Source organism: Hypoxylon fragiforme (assembly GCF_022984875.1).
Source record: "Hypoxylon fragiforme strain CBS 206.31 chromosome Unknown GGS25scaffold_7, whole genome shotgun sequence".
Taxonomy (NCBI): Eukaryota; Fungi; Ascomycota; class Sordariomycetes; order Xylariales; family Hypoxylaceae; genus Hypoxylon; species Hypoxylon fragiforme.
The window spans coordinates 224867-244537 of record NW_026054762.1 but is presented as its reverse complement, the minus strand read 5'-3'; the positions used below and the strand labels follow the sequence as shown (position 1 = coordinate 244537).

Genomic DNA, 19671 nt, shown 5'->3' with positions numbered 1-19671 from the left:
GATAGGTGTGTAAGTATAGGTAGATGCATTGCGTATTTGGTAGGTACAACTTGTATTACCTAGTTGCCTACATCAGAAGGCCATCAAGGTCCTCGAGTATCGTGACTCGTTTGTTGGCCAGCCCTACCTATTTACCTACCTAGGTTAGGTTAGTATACTATTATATACTAGGTATGTTGATACAACTCGCTCCCATATTTATACCTTTTTTATTATTACTATTTCTTTCTTTCGTTTCATTTAGTTTTGACTGGCTCTGCTTTTTCTTTTTTTATCTTGCGGCCGTTTCTTCTTTCTTTCTTTCTTTCTACACAGCAACCAACCAACCAACCAACCAACAAACAAACAAGCAACTCCCCCCCCCGAACCCCAACCTCAATACCTCGTAAGCGCGGGACTCCCCTGGCACGGCGGAGCGGAGAACCGGGTCTGGGCGAAGACCTTCTGCATGCGGTCCTCGCGGCGGTCGAAGACGGCGTAGACCTTGTCGAGGTCCTCGAGGCGGACGCGGTGGGAGACCATCTGCAGGGGGTCGAGGTCGCCGGCCTCGATCATGGCCAGCAGGTCGTGCCAGTACTTGTGCACGGGGGCCTGGCCGTTGCCGATCAGGCGGATGCCGCGTTCCATGAGGGAGCCGACGTTGAAGTGGTTGGTCTGTTTTTTCGTTAGTCTGTTTGTTTGTTTGTTTGTTTGTTGATGCGTTGGTGCGGTTGGTGGGGAGAGGAGGAGAGGAGGAGTAGAGATGGGGTTGACCGTTAACCGGGGGAAAAAAAAAAGAAAAAAAAAAGAGGAACTTACATAGCCGACATATACGCCGGTGATACCGCACCTACCGAAATTCCGCACACCTTCGATCATCTCGTTGATGATCTCGCTCGTGTCGGTCTCGGCGCCGAGCGTCATCTCCAGCCAGTGCATCCAGCCTTTGGCGTACTCGCCTGCGGCACACTATGGCGGGTTTGAACGTTAGTATTTGCTGTGTCAATAGACCCAACTAGACAGACAAAACAAGCGTAAAAAAGGGTGAGGAGACCAAAAAAAAAAAAAACTCCCACCTCAATAGCAGCATCCGGCCCCCTCCCCCCACACAACTCCTTCAGCCTCGACACCACCGTCGGCTTCGTCGTCACCCCGAACGCCAACGTCTTGTAATCGACCAGCTCCAGCTTCCCCTTCTCGCCAGCCGGCCAGTGCTCCCTGACGAACGTGAGCCTGGGCTCCGTGTCCACGAAGATGACCTTGGCCGCGCCGGCCTTCAGCGCGAATACCCCCGCCATCTGGCCGATGGGGCCGGCGCCGAAGATGGCGACGGAGTCGCCGGGGTAGACGGCGGTGTCGTGCACGGCGTTGTAGCTCGTGGCCAGCACGTCGCTCAGGTACAGCGCCTTCTCGTCGGGCACGCCGTCCGGGATGGCGAGGAGGTTCACGTCGCCGAGCGGGACGCGGACGTACTCGGCCTGGCCGCCCGCGAAGCCGCCGGTGAAGTGGGAGTACCCGAACATGCCGGCGGTGCGGCCGCCGTACATGGCGCGCTCGGCGGTGTTGGCGTTGGTGCGCTCGCACTGCGAGGAGAGCTTCTGCGCGCAGAAGAAGCAGGAGCCGCACGCGATCTGGAAGGAGGCGACGTAGCGGGCGCCGAGGCGGATCTTGTCCGGGGGGACGGCGGAGCCGAGGGCGGTGGCGACGCCGCAGAACTCGTGGCCCAGGATGTCGCCTGGGGTTAGTTGGATGACGGTTCCTGGGGGTATTGGCAGATCTCGTCAGCTTGGGGATACGAAGACTTGGTATGGTGGGGGGGGGGATTGTAGAAGTATAAGACAAAGGTAAGGCAAACCCACCATGATACAAGTGCAGATCGCTCCCGCAAACCGTGCTACCGGTAACCTTTAAAATGACATCGTTCGGCTCGAGGATCTTGGGTCGCGGGACATCGCAGATCTCGACCGAGTTCTTGCCCATCCAGCAGAGGGCCTTCATCGTCCCGCCCTCCTCGCCCTGTCCAGCATCGCCGGAGTAGTTGGACACGTCTTGGGCGGTGACCGCGTTGTCGCCGTGGCCGGTGAGCTTCTCGACGCCGTAGGCGGCTTGGGTTGCTGACATGGTGTTTGCTGTGTATGGGATGTCTAGAGATAGGTGATATGGGTTTCTGGTCACGACGTGTTATGTTTGATACAGGTATTTACATATGAACTCGGGTTGTGTGGTATATAATTAATTCATTAATTAATTGAACAGCCACGGTAGGTACATAGCGACGACATCACAGCATCATCGAAGTAGGGACGATACATGGCTAGCTCAGCTGTCCTTACATCTAACTACCTTGGGTGTGAGATAGGTCTGTATATGACGTTGGGATTGTGGCAATGAGTCCAGGCTATTGGGACAAGATATAAGATGTACGTCATTGACTTTTGGGAGATGATGTTGCTGGGTTTATTGACTTCCAGTTTGACTTTGAATTCACCCGTCTTTAATTGACCTATACGGAGAATTGGCGGTTGACGGCAGCTGACAGAAACATGGTGATGACTTCATATTCACCTGCAGGTACATAAGTACATACATACCTGTTTAAACGCATGCATGAATTCAACCATTTTCATGTCAAAACTTGTCAAGACAATGACAAAGTGTTCAATATTTCCAGTAGCAATTACTTTTCATATTAGAAAAATTATGTACCTCGAGCCCGTGTATGTGTATGTATGTCTATCTATGTATGCATGCCCATCCATCCATCCATCCATCATACATATGTATCACTATTTCCATTCCCATTCAATGCAACGCAATCGCAATGCAGAACATGTCCCGTAATAAAAAAAAATAAAAAAAATGAGTCCACCTCGTCCCTTTTTTCCTTTCCTTTCCTTCCCCCCTAATCCATCCTCACATCCCCCCCTTTTCCCCGTTTGCCTCCCAATCACCAATCATGGTAAGTAATTAAGTACCTAGGTTAAGGAAGGTAGGTACTAGGTAGACAGGCATCTACGAGTTCGACCAGCCAACCGCAACATCAAACTCGCCGGGCCCCGTGTACCTCTCCACCACCGACGCCTCGTGCTGCTCCATCACCAGCTGGTCGGCGCCGATGTCAAAGGTGCCCGTGTAGTTCGTGTGGGAGTCCCTCGGCGTCGTGACCGTGAGCTGCAGGCCGCCGCCCTGGACCCTGCTCACGGCCCACGCGTAGGCGAGGCCGTCGCACCCCGTGAGGGCGACGTCGGGCAGGCGGTCGGGCCCCTGCAGGTACTTGGTGCAGCGGACCGGGTCCGGGTTGCCGGAGGGCGAGGCGCTGGTGGGGCTGGTGATGGCAGTGAAGTCGTAGACGCAGAGGACGCTGTGCGGGATGCAGTTTGCGGCGAAGCGGGCGATGGAAATCGCGTTGGCTTGGCGCGGGGCGATGGCGGCGCCGGAGACGGTGGTGGCCGCGGCTGCCAAGAGGGTGGTGAGGAAAGTAGTGGTTTGCATGGTGATGGTTTTGGTGTTGATGGTGGTGTTATTGTTAATTTTTAAATGTTACAAGTACCTAAGGTTAGGTAGGAATGGTATCGTTGGTTGATTTGGTTTGGTTTGATTTACTTCGAAGGGTTCCAAAGGTAAGTTTATATAGTTGAGCGAGTGAAGTCGGAACTTGTGTTGGTGTGATGATGATGATGATGATGTGATGTCTTCTCTTTTTCCTTCAACTCGAGCAAGTCACTCCCCTATATATATATACCCAACTGACTAACCTCCTTATTCCATGGATAATATCACCGAATCAAAAGTCCTAACCTATCACCTTCACCTACCAAATGCGACGTTGCAGTGGCCGCAGTCAATCACTCACTCAATCACCATGTTCCTTTATTTTCTTTTCTTACTTACTCTCTCTCCCGCCGTGCCATCGTACGTGGTTCCTCCCGCTTGGGCAGGGTAGACGATCACCTCGTATTATTTTTCCGCCTCCCCTTGCAGCAGTAAAAAAAAAATTGTAGCTTGTGACACCCCAATCTGCGCGGAAGAAGCATGACGACATGAACAAGCTTCTCTCCCTAACCCCCTTTTCAATCTAGAGCCGGCAAATCAAATCAAAAAAGCAACGAGACCCTTGAACTTAGATGACCTATAGTTATCATCCAGTCACAGATCGAATACCTAACCTACCTATACACAACATATTATTAATTTGCACTTTGCATACACCCGAATAAGATAGATACCTGATACCTTACCTACTTCGTACATACCACCTACCCAATCTAGCAACTCTCACGATGTTCGGCACTGCTCTGCCACGAACCACATTGCCGGTACCTCGCGCCCAACTCGTCGAAGACGTCCTCGGCTGCAGGTCGCAGTAATAGCGTGTTGCTAACTTTAGACTCTCTATGCCTAGGACCTAGGTACATGTAGGTACACTAGGTACTTACACTTACATGTGCCGTACTTCGTATGCAACTGAGACATACATACATCTACAGCATAAAAGCCACAAACCACCCACGCCGCTTAACCTACTAACTAGTGAACACGAGTGGCACAGCAACATCGATATCTCCTCAAGTGAGACATATGTACATACCTATCATATATCACCTATTATACATACCAAGCAACATACCATAAGCAAATAGCCCCATAAACCATTCCACCCCATCTCCAGTTTTTAAAAAAAGGCCCCCCCCCCCCCCTTTCGAAAATCGACGATTCCATCAACAATAAATACCTATCCACATAAGCCAGTTCAGCCCGCACAGCCCTACAACCGCTTGGCAGACAGCAACAAAAGACCCGAGATACCCCAAAACGGAAAACGTTGAACCTTTTTTTTATTTTAGAAACTTTTCCACGATAACCTATTACACCTAGGTACCCTAGCTATTATGCGATGGTATCCATTATTACACGATACATATAATTCCGCAACGCAACGTTAATCTCTTCTTCTTGGCCGAATTTCGCATCTCGTCTTTTATCCACACATGTGTACACATCATACCTAGGACGCAACCTAGGTTGGTACAGTATTGTATATATACACAGTATATATAGGTACAGGAAATCTCAGCCTCATCTAGCGCTTCCATACGCAGATACTTTCAGTCTTTTCTCTCTAGGACAGATTTATACAGAAGAATACCTAGGTACATACCTAGTACCCAAGTTACAACAGATGTGTGATATGGATGCAATTCTTCTCCAGAAAGAAATAAATCTCGCTATATACTACATGACTTGGAAACTTAACCTACCTATATGTCTAGGCCCCTAGGCACCTACATAAGCACCTAATTCGGCTGCTTAAAAAGCCAGTCGCTATTCGCGTCCACCATAAAATTCGTTATGTTAAATTCGTTCGTGGCTGCGTTCTCATTTCCGTTGTTGTTGTTATTGCCATTGGTGTTATTGTTGTTGTTATTATTGGCTGCCGCGTTTTCCGACGAGTTCATCTCGTTCTGGTTGGGTGGGCCTGACGATGCCTCGTGGCTAAATGGGAGCCGCGGCACGTTGAAGAAATCAAAAACGTCCAAGTATTCAAGATCGTTCGCCGCGGGTGTTCGAGCCGGCGTTATGCTCGGCCGACGGCTCGGCGCCCCTGCCAGGTGACGTGGCTGTCGACTTATCAAGAAGTCAAGGTCGTATGCCGTTCTCCTCATATCCGCGAGTATCTTTACTGAAGACGGCGTGACACGTTCTCCCGTCTGACCGACGGCACGCTCGCTGTCGCTATGCTCGTCAAGAACCCGTTGGAGCAACTGGCAATATCTTCCTGCTACCGGCCAATACCTGCCCATGTCCCGAAGGGTATCAACTAAGAAGGCGATCTGCGGTGCTAGTTTATGTTCCACCGTCGACCCATGAACGAGTAAGAGCCGCGCGGCGACCCACAACGTGAAAGCGAACGGAGGTCCTAGCTTGTTCAGCATGCCATTCTGTACCACGAATTCACCCAAAGCCGCGATATTCTCCACTGCTCCGAGACAGCGCTGGCTTGCGCTATATGACGGTGTGAAGATAGGCGATCTAGTAGTAGGATACGCAGCCGACGAATGTAAGCGGATCACGGCAGTATGATAAGTAGCGTGCAGCATAACCCATCCGCAGTTCAACGTCTTCCCACCGCCCGGTTGAAAAAGTTTGGCCATGTTTCCGTACTCCCCAGGAAGACCAAACTTCCAAGAAGCAAGGAGATTATCAAGTTCCTTGTACCGAAGCTGCCACTGTTCAACATCACCTAGTGCGCCGATATCAACAGGCTGCTTCAAAAACTCGTGAATTTTGGCAAGAATGCCAAGAATTTCAATGTAGTACGAGAAAGCCCCTAGGTTCTCGGGCTTGTTCGCCTCATCTGGCTGGTTCAGAGAGTGGTCCTGTGTATAAAACCGCCGCGTTTCTACTTTTTGATTCTTAATCCACAAATCATCCCGGCAAGGCAGTGTCCGATCAATCTCCTTGTCGTTCAGAGCAAAGTCAAATGCGGTAGCAATCGTAGCGTATCGATCCAAGAGGTATATCATCCAAAAAAGCCTCCGCCTCGACTCCTCTTCGATAAAATCCCTCGGCTCCGGTAAAACCATAGCCCTTAGGGTATATATTGACGCATAGTTGGGAGAAATGGAAAGCGAGTTGCTCTCCACAGCTAACCCTAGCTGTACGACCGATCGAGTGATCAAGGCCATGATGTTCCAACCTGGCGGACCATTACTACTTCCACATAAATCCAGGGCTAGAATAACCAGGGCTTGCAATGACTTGACCGATGAGTTCTCCATTCCAAAAAGTAGGACTCTTTGCTTCGAGACATCATGATAATGCCGTCTTTTCTCTTCTGTAAGTCTTGGGTCTGTCGAGTACCTTAAAGTAGCCGCAACTATCGAATGCAAAAGCACTTTGTCGGTGTCGTCCAACGTCGATGAGCCAAAAAGCGAGTCTAGCGTGGATTTCCTGTGCAAAATGGGACACCAAGTATTGATGTGTTTGAAATATAAATCCACCAAGGCATACAGCAAGTCGTAAGGGGGGAGATCTTGATCTGACGTTATTTGAGTCTGGCCCTGAGTAACACCCATCCCCGGTGACCTAAGCGGTTGTTGTTGCGGCCGAGATTGGCCGTAGTATTCCTGAGCCGTTGGGCCTGGTTGAATACTGGGCCCTAGCTGGTTGGAAGGAGATATGCCGGCCATGGGCATTTGCGGTTGGTAGCCGTCGTGCATGGAGTGAATAGACGGGGTAGGAGGTGGTAATCCAAAGTCGACATGCTGCGATGCCGTTGAAAAAGTTGAAGGCTTTTGTAAAAACAAGGCAGTTTCGGCTTGAGGAGTCCTGATGTTTTCGGTGGGTCGAAATAGCGACGTAGGTTCGCGCGGAGTCCCATGATCGCTTGGCAGGCTCGAGTTACTGTTACGCACGCTTGGGGCCAGGTTGTGGTGAGCATGGTTTATGAAGGAACTCTGAAGGATCTCGGAATGGGACCTCAATATCTCCTCGAGCTTGTCTAGTCTCTGTTCCAACTCTCGGCCATATCCAGCTCTAAGACCGGGCTTCTTACGCTCGCGATATTCGCAGAAGACTGAGTTCCGTCTGCACCAACCGCAGGACGGTTGCCCACGATCGCATTTTACCTATACGGTGGTCAGCATTAGCCGACAATTGTGCTATGGGTGAAATCCTTAATAGCGAATGTGAATAAAACAGGCACGAACCTTTCTTTGCTTGCATGTTTCGCAACTTTAGTTAATGTGTATACGTTAGTATTATTTCTTAGTTCGTTTAAGTTGAAAGCGATATGTATGGATATATGGTAAATGTGATTTAGAGATAGAGACCAATAAGATGAAATAGTATCGAAATTAACCAATAATTGGAGTGGAATCGATTGGCGATTGATTGGCAAAACAGATTGATGATAAAGAAATAGGAGAGAAATACTAGCTAGAGTCTATTGAAATGACCAAGAAAAATACAAGTTTGGATTAATATTGGTTCATTGAGCAAAAAGCAAAGATAGCATTGTTAGATATAGAAATACAGAAACATAGAAATGATCCAAGGGAGATAGATGAGATGAGATGAGATGAGATGAAATGAAATGAATGAAACGTGACTTACGAGACCGAGATTGGCCTCTTGCGCTTCCCATTGCGCACGGCACCGGGGCTGTCATGTTCAAGATCATCATCTTGCTCATTCTCATCTCCGCTCTGAAGGCCGTTATTACCGTCGTCGCTATCGGGCTCTTGCTTGCCGTGATGTAGTGACACGTGGTTCTGCTGGCCGTTCTGAGACTGCGTAGTAACTTGCATCATTGTCTCGGTAGATCAATAGCAATAAGCAGCAATTATCAATAACAAACTTTCAGCTAGGGCTCTGCAACTCGGTGATCGGGGTTGATACGCGGCAGCATCGCGAGCTCAGCCCTTCCAACTTCGGGGTAATGATGAGTAGAGGGTGGAAGGATTTGATATGAGTGGAAGGGGATGCGGTCTTAGGCTGACTGCCTCGGCTTTTTTTCTTCTTCTTTTCTTTTCTCTTTTTTTTTTTTTTCCTTTCCTTCTTGTTCCTCTGTTTCCTGTTTAATAATTGGTAGGTTTTGGGGAATTGTGGATAATTGGGGAAGAGAAAAGGTTTGAAAAATGCGATGCCAAGATAGTCCTACTGTAGGTTAAAAAAAAAAACCTCTCAAGGCTTGATGTATGTAAGTTAAACTACCAACCAAAGAACCTATGTATTATAGTATTAGTACCTGACTAGTCATGTAGGTACAATACAACCGTAATTCGAAATGCATACATACCTGGGTAGAGTGTATGTATATATTTCTTTGAATTGGTATGATGATAATCAGTTAGGGAGCCAGATGAGGAACAAAACTAAAGGAAAAGTAGGAAAGCCGGCCGATAGACGATGTTGCATAAGTGTTCATACTATCATATTCAAACCGGTTTCTCAACTTGAGTCACTTCAGGTGTACCCAACAGAGTAAGGAAATGATAGATGCAACAGCAGCAGCAGTAGCAGCAGTAGCAGCAGTAGCAGCAGGCTTGCTACTAACTGAAATGATCATCGTCGCCATTATTTGCGGGGGGATATCACTGAATTGGGGGTAGTGATTGACGGTTAGCATCTTGGACCGTGGAAAGAAAAAAGTTGGGGAGAGAATATAAACCGGAAGGGGACAGGGGGTTGTATTAAATAGAAGTGGAGGGACATTTCAAACGCGGAGACCAATCATGTTTTAGAGTTCCCCCCCATGACTCTAAGTTCCAGGTGTATGAATCGATAAATGATACCTAAATGATAAATGCTAAAAATGATAAATGATAAATCTCTCACTTGAATACACATTCCATTGAAATTGTATTGAATACTAGTAGTTATCTTCTTTACCACCCACATAGTAACCCACCTACTGTAAACTACAGGATAGGTGGGGAGACAGGCTGGCTGACTGGCTGATGAGGTCTAATATACAATAAGTCCCCCAACTCGGCAGAATAACCATACTGTAACTACCTAACCTAGGTACTAGATGAACAACCTCTACTTATAGAGACTGTTACATCTAGCGGACGGATGAGTCTCTGTAGGATTCGGTTCTAATCTCGGCACTATTCCCCGAGATCTCAGCTCAGTGTCTGTCAAACTGCCGGTTGCCTATTCACTCCATCCCTCCTAGCTCTGAGTTCCGAGTTCTGCATTCTGAGTATCGAAACGCCTTCTGGGTTTGGCACCACTTGAAGGTATTTTGATCATTTGCTTCTCAAGCATTCTTTCCCTCCAGGCATTTGTTGCCATGTTCTTGGCGCCCTCAGTCAGATGGACTATGGGCTACTGTGCTGCTAGGTTAGCCTTCTCCGTGCCGTTCACTTGTTTCGAATCCGGCAACCCTGTCGCGTTTTGCAAGAGGCTCGTAGGTGGCGGGTTCAATAGGTAGTCCGACGAGATCAGCTTCGATCGCGCTGCGGGGTTCAACGTCAAACCGAACCCTGGCTTGTCGAGATCGGCGGTGGTCAAGTACCCTTTAGTCGGGATAGGCTCGTCGACGAAGAGATCGCCAAACACGGGAAACACACTCTTTCCGTCTGGTGAGTTGGCTAGATACTCCTGGAAAGGAGTGTTTGGTTGTGAGATGACAAAGTGATAGCTGTATGGTCCGCTCGCATGGGGCACCACCGGGATATCGTATGCCGCAGCCATAGCGGAGACTTTGAGGAGCTCCGTCAGGCCCCCTAGCCACATGACATCCGGTTGGATGATGTCAAGATTGCGCCCCTCGATCAGCTTGCGGAACCCGTACCTCGAGTATTCATGCTCTCCCGTCGTGAACTTGAGGGTCGGGTGAGCTCGCTTAATCTGTTCGAAGCCATCCGTATCATCGGGACTCAAGCACTCCTCCCACCAGTGGATATCTAGATTCTCGCATCTCTTTGCGATTTCGATAGTGTACGACACATTTAAGCTCATGTAGCAATCCACCATGATAGGGAAGTCCGGCCCCACACTCTCGCGGTGCTTGCGAAGAAACTCGACATTCTTCCTCATGCCTTCGTGGCCGTCGGCTGGACAGTATGGGAGAGGGACCTTGGCGCCCCAGAATCCCATAGCCTTAGCTGCCGTGGGCTCTGGTCCCGTGCAGTAAAAGTCTATCCGCTCTCTCGCGGCTCCACCAATAAGCCTATAGACGGGCTCGTTTCTTAGCTTACCGAGCAGGTCCCATATAGCCAAATCAATGACAGAGATGATAGCAGTCGGTAACCCTTTACGGCCGTAGAACATTGAAGCCCGGTACATCTGTTCGAACAGCAGGTTGGTATTTCTGGGGTCGGCGCCGATCAAGAACCGTTCGAAGTGTTTGTGAACAATCCAGCAAGCCGGCGGGCCTAGAAATGCATTTATATATTAATATACACACACACGCCATTTGTTTGCTAGGCAGTTGACTAAGAGTAAAAGGATCATACCGCCAAAGCCCGTCGCGAAGCCTACAGTGCCATCGCTTGCCTCGATCTCGATGAGGAATGATCCGAGAACATTGATGCCCCAGCTCGTTCGCGATTTTTTATACTGGTCCCAGATAGAACAAGGTGTCGAGATATCGGTGTCGATTAGCCTGCGATTGGGTTTTTTTGATTAGCCTTACAGACTTGGAATTTTTGACAGCAAACTCGTGAGAAAAATTGGTGTTTGGAAACTCACCAATGGCCACCCTTGACATTGTGATAGTCACCACCTGCATTAAGTTAGTTTAGCTTCACTTCATCATCACATCATAACACCCCGCCTCCCCGAACTAACCGAGATGCACACACACACACACACACACACTCTCTCTCTCTCTCTCTCTCTCACATAGTGGGCTTACATACCTGAACCAACACCTCCAATCACATAGGACCTCACGGCCTTGATGGTGGGAAACTGTCTCACAGAGGCCATCGCAGACTATGTCTCTGGTCAAGCTTGTCACAAATCGATTTTATTGCGTCCGCGTCGTCGAGTATGAAGTTTGTTGTAAATTTGTCTTGAGAGGGGTTGAGGTTCGTACGAGACAAGCCAAGGGACCTACTCTAGAAGTGCAAGGGTGTAAGAAGAACTTGAGAAGAGAGTTGGTTACTAGTTAAGAAGAGTAACAACATCAACTAGAGAAGGACTAGGAGAAGCGTTGCGACCAAGACAATAAATACGTAAAGGGCACAGCACAGTAGCGTCGAACTCGGTTCGCCGAATAGCGACCCCCCGGTGTTTATGGGACGGTATACTTCACAAGACCGAGGAGGTGCAGTTAAGACAGTGGGGTGGTTGGTTTTCTAGGATGGTCACAAACGACAAAAACGACAAAAACGACAGTCTAGCTCCTTGCATCTTTCCCTAATCTATGCTTTTTGGGGATACTTTGGGGATGCGAACTGGTTTAGCTTGCATTACGTTTCATGGAGTTCTTTCCACTGACCTAGTCCCCTTTCTTTCTCTTTCCCTTTTTTCCTTACGCGCATCGGCCTCCAATGGCCCGACATGAGCTAAAGTGGTAGTCCATCTTGAGTCCACTGATGGCTCTTCATAGGGGGATTATTTTACCAGCTTATCGAATTCCATCGTACCAGCCAAAGTCACGAGGATGATAATACGCTGCAGGTTTAGAATACCTATGTGACACGACGTATAGCTGACCGCGTTATAGGTAGCATAGCAATATACGCGAAGCATCTACAAGGAGCTAAGGTGGTAGTAGACCTCAATACTTACCTTACCTACTAACCTTAGGTAGTACCTGGTTCGTTATACCCCGCGATGAATGTCCAATGGGTGTTGGTTCTATTAGTACCAACATGGCAAAGGTCTCCAAAACCCCATGAGGGTTTTGATAATTCCGATGTCAATTATGTAGGGAGTCAGTCAGCCAGTCAAGTACACAGCATATTGTACAACATTAAACATACATACATTACACTGAAAAAAGGAAAAATAACACAACAACGTATAGGAATCAACCCATACCTACCCCTACCATACATCGTTTCCATCCCTCCGGGAATGGGTCCAGTAAATGCCGAGGCGGGCAACCTGCATGCTTTCGGCCAGAATTCCGAGCACTGAAAAAGAAAAGCTCGCTACCCATTATGCCGAGATCGTGGGGTTTTCAAGGGAGCTACTCAATTCCACGATTCATCACTGACAGCCTGTGACAGGAAGTTGGTAACTACCTATTGCGAAGGTAGTAATTGTTGCAATTGGCATAAGGACAACTATACAATTCGCGCACGCTCTTTTCTCTTTCGACTTATTGTCCATCTAGAAGCGCCGAGTCTAGTCTAACCCCTATTTGCATACAAGTTGTACTACTCGGATCGCAATTCCTATTCCAAGGATTGGCAATATTACTTCATAATACAACGAACCATGGTAACATCACATGCAAAAACGAAGAAGCAGCTACTTATCAATCTATAGCAAGCATCTGGTCCCCTAACCCGTCTGGTATCACACACACACCACATCACACAGCATATACCACACCCCTCTAGCGGCTCCAAGAAAATACTGTAGCCAGAATCTTGGAAGCACCGCATCACATCGCACTCTGCATCCAACCTCAACGCGCTGAGGTCGCCGAATAACTCATTATATCATATCATACTATATCACGTCACCTCACCTTCTTTACCTGATTTTCACCTTTCCGCCGACGGGATATATAGAAAATAAAACGGACAAATAGACATTCCGACGGATAGAAGAAAATACACGACTCACAACTACATATACACCTATAATCACAAAACAAGAAGAAGAAAAGATGCCGGTAGCAAACCTCCTCCAAGGCAAAACCGCCATCATCACAGGCGGCACGACGGGCATCGGCCGCGCCATCGCCCTCGAGTATCTGCGACAAGGGTGCAACGTCGTGGTCAACCATCTCGGACTCGAGAAAGACCAGCCACACCTCACGTCTCTCGTCGCCGAGGCCGAAGCTCTCAAAACCTCTTCCTCCTCCACAGTCACAACCCCCCCAACACAGACAATAGGCATCCTCTCCCACCTCGCAGGCGACGTCTCCGACCCCGCCACGGGCCCCTCCCTCGTCTCCCACGCCGTCGCGCAGTTCGGCCGCCTCGACATCTGCGTCAGCAACGCCGGCATCTGCCAGTTCGCCGACTTCCTCACGCTGACGGGGGACCTGTGGTCGCGCACGGTGCGCACCAACCTCGACGGCGCCTTCTACGTCGTGCAGGCCGCCGCGCAGCAGATGGCGCAGCAGGATCCCCTTCCCTCCTCCTCCACACAACAACAACAACACCGCGGCGCCATAATCGGCATAAGTTCCATCTCGGCCCTCGTGGGCGGCGGGCAGCAAGCGCACTACACGCCGACGAAAGCGGGCGTCTTGTCCCTGATGCAGAGCTGCGCGGTGGCGCTGGGCAAGCACGGGATCCGCTGCAATGCGCTGCTGCCCGGGACGGTGCGCACCCAGCTCAACGACGAGGACCTCGCCGACGACAAGAAGCGCGCGTACATGGAGGGGAGGATACCGCTGGGGCGGACGGGGGACCCGAGGGACTTGGCGGGGCCGGCGGTCTTCCTGGCGTGCGAGGAGCTGAGCGGGTATGTTACGGGGGCGCAGGTGTTGGTGGATGGGGGGTTGTTTGTTAATCTGCAGTGATGGGTCTGTCTGTCTGTCTGCCAGTACGAGATAGGTATGAGCATTTTCGCTGTTTGCTTAGGTATTCACTACTTGCGTATATCTATGTGTACCTACGTATGTATGCTAAAGTACCTCTACCCGTCCTATTCATCCATCACATCAGCCCATCCATCGGGTCTTCGGCCCTCTCTATCCCTCACCCTCTCCTCCCACATCTATCCCACATCCTTCGTCTCCCTCCTCCCACATATCCCCACGCGCCCACCAACCTCCGGGAGTTGCTTTCCATTCTGTTTGCATCCCACCTCAACTGTATATAGGTATGAATAGATGGGTCAGATAAGTCAGATGAGACAGATGGGATAGATGGGATAGATGGTTATTAACTAGGTAGGCACCTACAAAGGTACCTAGCTATGGAGTACCTAAACCGTACCACACACTATGCTATGCTATGCTATGCACTGGTTATCCATCTCTCTATGCCCACTTCAAGATGCACATATACCTACATAGTATATAAAGTCACACGGAGAGCGAAAGAGGGGCTGTTACTTACTTATGTAAAAAATGTGGACAGATGGAGATAACACTCCTTAGGTACCTATCCATATATATTAGGTATACCCATTGCCCAACTTAGCGTGAACCGCGTAGGTAGGTAGGTAGGTAGGTAGGTAGTGGGTATCCATAACTACATGTAGGTATATGTAAACAGGTGCCTACTGTGCTGTGTACCTACATTACCTACATGAACACGCAACACCCGCTGATCTCATCACGATCGTGATCTCCTCTTCTCTCTTCTCCTCTCTTTTCCTCTCTTCTCTTTTCCTCTCTTCTCTTCTCTCCAGCAGTAAACGGTTCTGCATAGTAGGCTGTCAGTTTATTGATTTTACCAGTTTTACCAGTGTATCAATCAAAGCATAGACATGTGTAAGTTAGAGCATTCGTTGCGGTGGCGATTTGAAGCAGGAACGTTTGTTTGAACTTACATACATACCTAGGTAGTTAAGCGCGCGCGGGGTTGCTTTTTCTTTTTTTCTTTTTTTTTTTTTGAGTGTTGCTATCCGTACTCCTATTTTTTGCTATCAGGGCCTTATTCGCACTCCTATAGTTACATCCCCTAAAACTTTAAATCCGGGCCTAATTTAGTGCCCCTAGCGCCCCCAGCTGCCCACATCAATCCAATCCAAATAACTCTCTGAAACATATAGCCACAAACGTGCAACCAAATTCAATTGAAAGCGCGCTCAATTCTGAATTGATTGATATAGGTCTCGAATTGAGGCGATACGTGGTTGCAAAGTTATTCAAGAAAGTAGGTGGCAAGCCGGGCGGCACGTGACTAACCTTAAAACCACACTAAGAGCTCTTGGTGCCACGCTAAGGGCCCTCAGAGCCGCCTAAGAGCCTTAGAGCCGCTCGGGCCACGCTAAGGAGTGACACGTGACTGTTCTCGAGACAAATACCAACATAACTCTTCAACCGCGTATCGCCTCAAGCTGCGGCTGGTATCAATCAATCAGTAATTGAATTCTCTTTCAAACAGATTTGGTTGCACGTTTGTAGCTTTATGTTTCAGAAAGTTATTCAAAGTTGAAACTGTTGAATAAGGTTTGGGTTTAAGGGCTTCAAGGGCGCTAAGGGCCCTTAGTGTGGCCCTAAGAGCTGTCACGTGCCTCCCGGGCTCCCACTTACTTTCTTGAATAACTTTGCAACCGAGTATCGCCTCAATTTGAGACCTATATCAATCAATTCAAAATTGAATGCGCTTTCGATTGAAGCTGGTTGCATTGTGGTGCGACATATGGTTGAAAAGTTATCTGGATTGTTTGGATTGAATTGATGGGGGCAGCTGGGGACGCTAAGGGCGCTAAATGAGGTCCGGATTTAAGGTTTTAAGGTTTTAAGGGATGTATAGAAGTACGGATAAAGCCCCGATAGCAAAAAATAGGAGTACGGATAGCAACACTCTTTTTTTTAACATATAAATAGTTATTACCTACCTACCTACCCCTCTTTCTTTGCGTCCCCTTCGCCCCCCCCCCCCCCCCCAAATTGAGGCTGAAAACTTTGACAGTTAGTTAACCTAGGGGGTCACGATGGTGGTGGTTGCGTATTTACTACATGTAGGTATCTATTTCAAGTTAGGGTAGCCTACCTACCTAGGTACCTACCTACCCTAAGCTATGTAGGTGCATAGGTAGGTGCCAACGCCATGGTGGTGGCCGTGCGTTGATTGATTGGTGTGTGACGATGGCCTCCTTTGTGTATAGATATACCTATGTATGTATCATGTAGGTATACTAGGTAGGTAGGGAGGGAGGTACCTGGGTACGCCAAAATGGCAAATGCAGGTGTCAAAAGACTACCTACCTAGCAGGTAAAGTCCCGTGAAGTTTCACGATAACATCATCGGTTTACGAGGTTAAATCACAATTTAACGTCTTTAATAAAAGATGAACAGCATAGTTGTATATCGATCATTACATCATAATATCACAATCAAGTTAAAAGACTCATAGGTGGAATTAAAAGGATGCCTAGTCATTAGCTCTACTAAGCTTTTCTTCAACGTTCCAACAAGTATTTACCTAAAACATTCATTCATCCACATCAATCCCTATATATAAACACCAGCTAATGCAGCAAAGTAAAAGAAAAAAATAAAAAAAATCCAACTCCCCCCAGTATCATCTAAACGGACACAACATGGATGCCTCGTTCATTAAGAATCCAGCCCAAACACACAAACACAAACTCACTCTTACATGCCCTCCCGTGTAGATAAGATATATAAAAAAGTAAAAAAAAAGGGTAGAAAATAGTAAAAAGAGAAAAAGAAGAAGACAGAATGAATGCTCGCTCTATAGCATGATCCCATGCGCTGCGGGCAGAGTTTTGTGGTGTAATAAGAAAGAAGAAAAAGAAACGTAGAATATGTATATAAGAGTAGGTAATAATGGTATCATAAAAAGGTCGTCGTTCCCTAGTAGAAAAGAAGAATCATCGTGATGTGGATTGAGAGGATGTGACTTCCACAGGATGTTGACTTGCGGCTTATCGTAATTCCAATTACGCAGCCGTAAGCTCGATCGTGCGCTCCTCCATCGGGCTGAAGACGGCACAGTCCTGTGCCTCCTCCAGGCTCAGCTTCGGCATGGGAACCAGGTTGGGCTTCTGGCTCTGCTTCTTCTTCCTGCGGCGCTCCATCTCGCGCTCGATGCCGTGGTTGACAGCATCGAGCACGGTGTTGACGGTGACGCGGGGCTTGTAGGCCGGCTCTGTGCCGTCCTGGTAGACGCCCGTCTTGACGAGGATGCTGTACCAGTCGTTCTCGGCCTTCTCGTTGTACTGGTTGGTGCCCCGGATGTCACTCTCGGGGGTGTCGCCGACGAAGTAGACCGTGTCGGGCGGCGCGTTGAGGCGGTGCGCGTTGCGGCGCCAGCGCTTGAGCAGGCGCGTCGCGAACTCGAACGTCCCAATCTGCGGCTTGCCGAACGCGTGCGTCTCCAAGGTCTTACCCTTGGTCACCTCCTTGAATGTGTACTCGACGATTCCTCGCAGGGCACCCATTCCGAGGCGGACGTTGTCGTGCGCGGCCGACCAGACCACGTCGTTGTGGGAGAAGTAGATCGGCGGGCCCTCGTCGAAGGTCTCGGATAGGGTTCCGATGCGACCACCCTTGGACATGGCCAGATCCAGAATGATTTGCAAGTCCCCAGCCCAGTCGCGAGAGTCGGCAAAGACGAAGATGGCCTCGATCGTTACCTTGCTGAAATCTCGTTCCTTGGAGTTTCGGTGTTCCTCGTCTGTCAGCTTGCGGAACGGCGTGGTGGCAGCGTTGGCCTTGATAATGTCGCCAGGAGTGACAACGTCCTTGAAGCCGTAGCCTTGGGCGACAGTGCGGCACTTCTCGCCCTCACCGCCGACAACTAGGACGGTGTTGTATTTGTCAGCCATCTCCGACATGGGAGTGTGGCCGCAGATGAATTGAGCTGGCGAAATATCAACTTGGAGTTGACCAGAAAGATCGCCACATCGTTCGGCTTCGGTCTTGCCGCCGCCGTTGGTAAGGAAAATGTATGGACTAGTTTTTGTGTGAGCAATTTCCAACTTTTTATTATTATTTGTTGAATAAATACTTACATCTTGATTCCGTATTGGTTCTCTCCATTCAGGACCTTCATAGCCTGAAGCGCCTCAGGGATGGGGCGACCACCTCGGACGAGGACACCATCGATATCGAAGGCAAAGGCGAAGCTGTCTGCAACGAGCTCCTCGTCGAGAGGGGGCGAGATGGGAGAGATGGCCGCATCGGACTCCGGAGTCGAAGATGTGGCACTGACAGCCGGGCTCAAAGACGGGGCGGTCTCTAAATCGGAGGGGCTGGCACCAGGAGAGTCATCACCTAGGAGTAGTTTACGGGAGAGATCAGTCCGTGCTGTCTCAATCTCGTCGGCAAAGCTACCGCGGTGGAAGGTGGCGGGCTGTTGCTGGGGTGGTTCCAAAGACATGGTGAAAAAAAGTAAGGATCGAACTCGACACGCGATATAAAAGCAAATAGATAGCGGTAGTAAGCGTAATAGGTACCAGCCAAAATCGTATTCAGCTGAGTTCTGTTGGTGGTTTATTGTTCAAGATAGGGGAGGTTCTTGAACTTCAGATCTGTTGGAAATGTTAAATTAGAGAAGAGAGGAAAAAAGAAAAACCTCCTGTAGAGGAATCTGAAGAGGATATATATATATATATTTCATTACATCACATCAACGACCTTTACTATTGAAAGAAGAGTGGTTCTAATTAGTGACCATATACCGTCATTCAACAGATAACATAAACATCAACGGCAACGTATAATACCCAGGGGGAGTCAGGAATAAGTGGATATACTTAACATGTACAATGATGTGTGGCTACATTGCTAGGTTAGTCGGTTGTACCGCCGCCATGTGTGGATGGGAGTATGCTTGCTGTGTGGATCCGGGCTTATACAACCCTGTAACGGCCAACATATCCATGGATACTGCTAGGTATCTATGTACGTATAATAATATAGTATATCCAACTTAGGCATGTGTAATGAGCCTTCGAAGCGTCTGATATGGTTATACTATGTAAGGATCGAAAATGCGAACGGTTCGATTCGGTTATCGCTTACCAGGTTGCTAGGGGTAAAGTACCTACAGTACCTAGATTTTAAGTCGCCGAGCGCGTAAACCCAATAGAAAAGAATAACCATACTTACCTCATCATGTCAAGTCGAATAGGTTAGGTTAGACTGAAGGTATGTTATCAGTCAACACATTTCAGTCAACGTCAGCCTTGTGCGTCTAGCAACATACCTACCTAGTATTAGCCCGTGGCGTATGGAAGTTGGCCGTATTATGCATGCCAGTACCGTATGTAGCGTGTAGTCGATGTAGTCTATTCTATATCTGGTGTATCTGGTGTATCTGAGCACACCAAAATTATGTGCATTTTCATCACCCACCCGTCGTTGATCTCAGGGGTCTTTGACTGGGTTCGGCCATCCGCCCGTA

The 19671-nt window shown here is 48.7% G+C and overlaps 6 protein-coding genes across 6 annotated transcripts; 1 reads left to right on the top strand and 5 right to left on the bottom strand.

Annotated features, from left to right (window-relative positions):
* Positions 1-18: 18 nt before the first annotated feature.
* Positions 19-2586, bottom strand: GGS25DRAFT_497755 (GroES-like protein). The gene is made up of 4 exons (XM_049261639.1): positions 1839-2586; positions 1056-1738; positions 799-948; positions 19-654 (listed from the first exon to the last, which is right to left on the bottom strand). Exons 1-4 carry the CDS (start codon positions 2098-2100, stop codon positions 376-378), a joined length of 1374 nt encoding a protein of 457 aa, XP_049114376.1. The 5' UTR covers positions 2101-2586; the 3' UTR covers positions 19-375.
* A 43-nt stretch (positions 2587-2629) lies between these two features.
* On the bottom strand, positions 2630-4182 carry GGS25DRAFT_497750 (uncharacterized protein). Its single transcript, XM_049261638.1, has one exon. It carries the CDS (start codon positions 3469-3471, stop codon positions 2992-2994), a length of 480 nt encoding a protein of 159 aa, XP_049114375.1. The 5' UTR covers positions 3472-4182; the 3' UTR covers positions 2630-2991.
* A 990-nt stretch (positions 4183-5172) lies between these two features.
* GGS25DRAFT_353463 (putative C6 transcription factor) lies at positions 5173-8581 on the bottom strand. Its single transcript, XM_049258063.1, has 3 exons — positions 8095-8581; positions 7689-7713; positions 5173-7607 (listed from the first exon to the last, which is right to left on the bottom strand). Exons 1-3 carry the CDS (start codon positions 8289-8291, stop codon positions 5274-5276), a joined length of 2556 nt encoding a protein of 851 aa, XP_049114374.1. The 5' UTR covers positions 8292-8581; the 3' UTR covers positions 5173-5273.
* A 1016-nt stretch (positions 8582-9597) lies between these two features.
* Positions 9598-11900, bottom strand: GGS25DRAFT_353201 (enolase C-terminal domain-like protein). The gene is made up of 5 exons (XM_049258061.1): positions 11552-11900; positions 11352-11444; positions 11182-11215; positions 10947-11095; positions 9598-10865 (listed from the first exon to the last, which is right to left on the bottom strand). The coding sequence occupies exons 2-5, from the start codon at positions 11419-11421 to the stop codon at positions 9814-9816; spliced, it is 1305 nt and encodes a 434-aa protein (XP_049114373.1). The 5' UTR covers positions 11422-11444; positions 11552-11900; the 3' UTR covers positions 9598-9813.
* A 1266-nt stretch (positions 11901-13166) lies between these two features.
* Positions 13167-14739, top strand: GGS25DRAFT_353318 (NAD(P)-binding protein). The gene is made up of 2 exons (XM_049258062.1): positions 13167-14177; positions 14446-14739. Exon 1 carries the CDS (start codon positions 13280-13282, stop codon positions 14141-14143), a length of 864 nt encoding a protein of 287 aa, XP_049114372.1. The 5' UTR covers positions 13167-13279; the 3' UTR covers positions 14144-14177; positions 14446-14739.
* Positions 14740-16647: 1908 nt separating this feature from the next.
* On the bottom strand, positions 16648-19228 carry GGS25DRAFT_497719 (HAD-superfamily hydrolase). The gene is made up of 2 exons (XM_049261637.1): positions 18278-19228; positions 16648-18218 (listed from the first exon to the last, which is right to left on the bottom strand). The coding sequence occupies exons 1-2, from the start codon at positions 18643-18645 to the stop codon at positions 17204-17206; spliced, it is 1383 nt and encodes a 460-aa protein (XP_049114371.1). The 5' UTR covers positions 18646-19228; the 3' UTR covers positions 16648-17203.
* Between the last annotated feature and the right edge of the window lie 443 nt (positions 19229-19671).

Coding starts and splice junctions, on each gene's coding strand:
- GGS25DRAFT_497755 (XM_049261639.1), bottom strand. CDS start 2,100: ATGTCAGCAACCCAAGCCGCCTACGGCGTCGAGAAGCTCACCGGCCAC. Junction 949..1,055: donor GGCCGGATGCTGCTATTGAG/GTGGGAGTTTTT, acceptor AACCCGCCATAG/TGTGCCGCAGGCGAGTACGC. Junction 655..798: donor CCGGCGTATATGTCGGCTAT/GTAAGTTCCTCT, acceptor ACGAAAAAACAG/ACCAACCACTTCAACGTCGG.
- GGS25DRAFT_497750 (XM_049261638.1), bottom strand. CDS start 3,471: ATGCAAACCACTACTTTCCTCACCACCCTCTTGGCAGCCGCGGCCACC.
- GGS25DRAFT_353463 (XM_049258063.1), bottom strand. CDS start 8,291: ATGATGCAAGTTACTACGCAGTCTCAGAACGGCCAGCAGAACCACGTG. Junction 7,714..8,094: donor AAGAGGCCAATCTCGGTCTC/GTAAGTCACGTT, acceptor CATTAACTAAAG/TTGCGAAACATGCAAGCAAA. Junction 7,608..7,688: donor AAACATGCAAGCAAAGAAAG/GTTCGTGCCTGT, acceptor ACCACCGTATAG/GTAAAATGCGATCGTGGGCA.
- GGS25DRAFT_353201 (XM_049258061.1), bottom strand. CDS start 11,421: ATGGCCTCTGTGAGACAGTTTCCCACCATCAAGGCCGTGAGGTCCTAT. Junction 11,216..11,351: donor GATTGGAGGTGTTGGTTCAG/GTATGTAAGCCC, acceptor AACTTAATGCAG/GTGGTGACTATCACAATGTC. Junction 11,096..11,181: donor AATGTCAAGGGTGGCCATTG/GTGAGTTTCCAA, acceptor ACCCAATCGCAG/GCTAATCGACACCGATATCT.
- GGS25DRAFT_353318 (XM_049258062.1), top strand. CDS start 13,280: ATGCCGGTAGCAAACCTCCTCCAAGGCAAAACCGCCATCATCACAGGC.
- GGS25DRAFT_497719 (XM_049261637.1), bottom strand. CDS start 18,645: ATGTCTTTGGAACCACCCCAGCAACAGCCCGCCACCTTCCACCGCGGT. Junction 18,219..18,277: donor AACCAATACGGAATCAAGAT/GTAAGTATTTAT, acceptor CACAAAAACTAG/TCCATACATTTTCCTTACCA.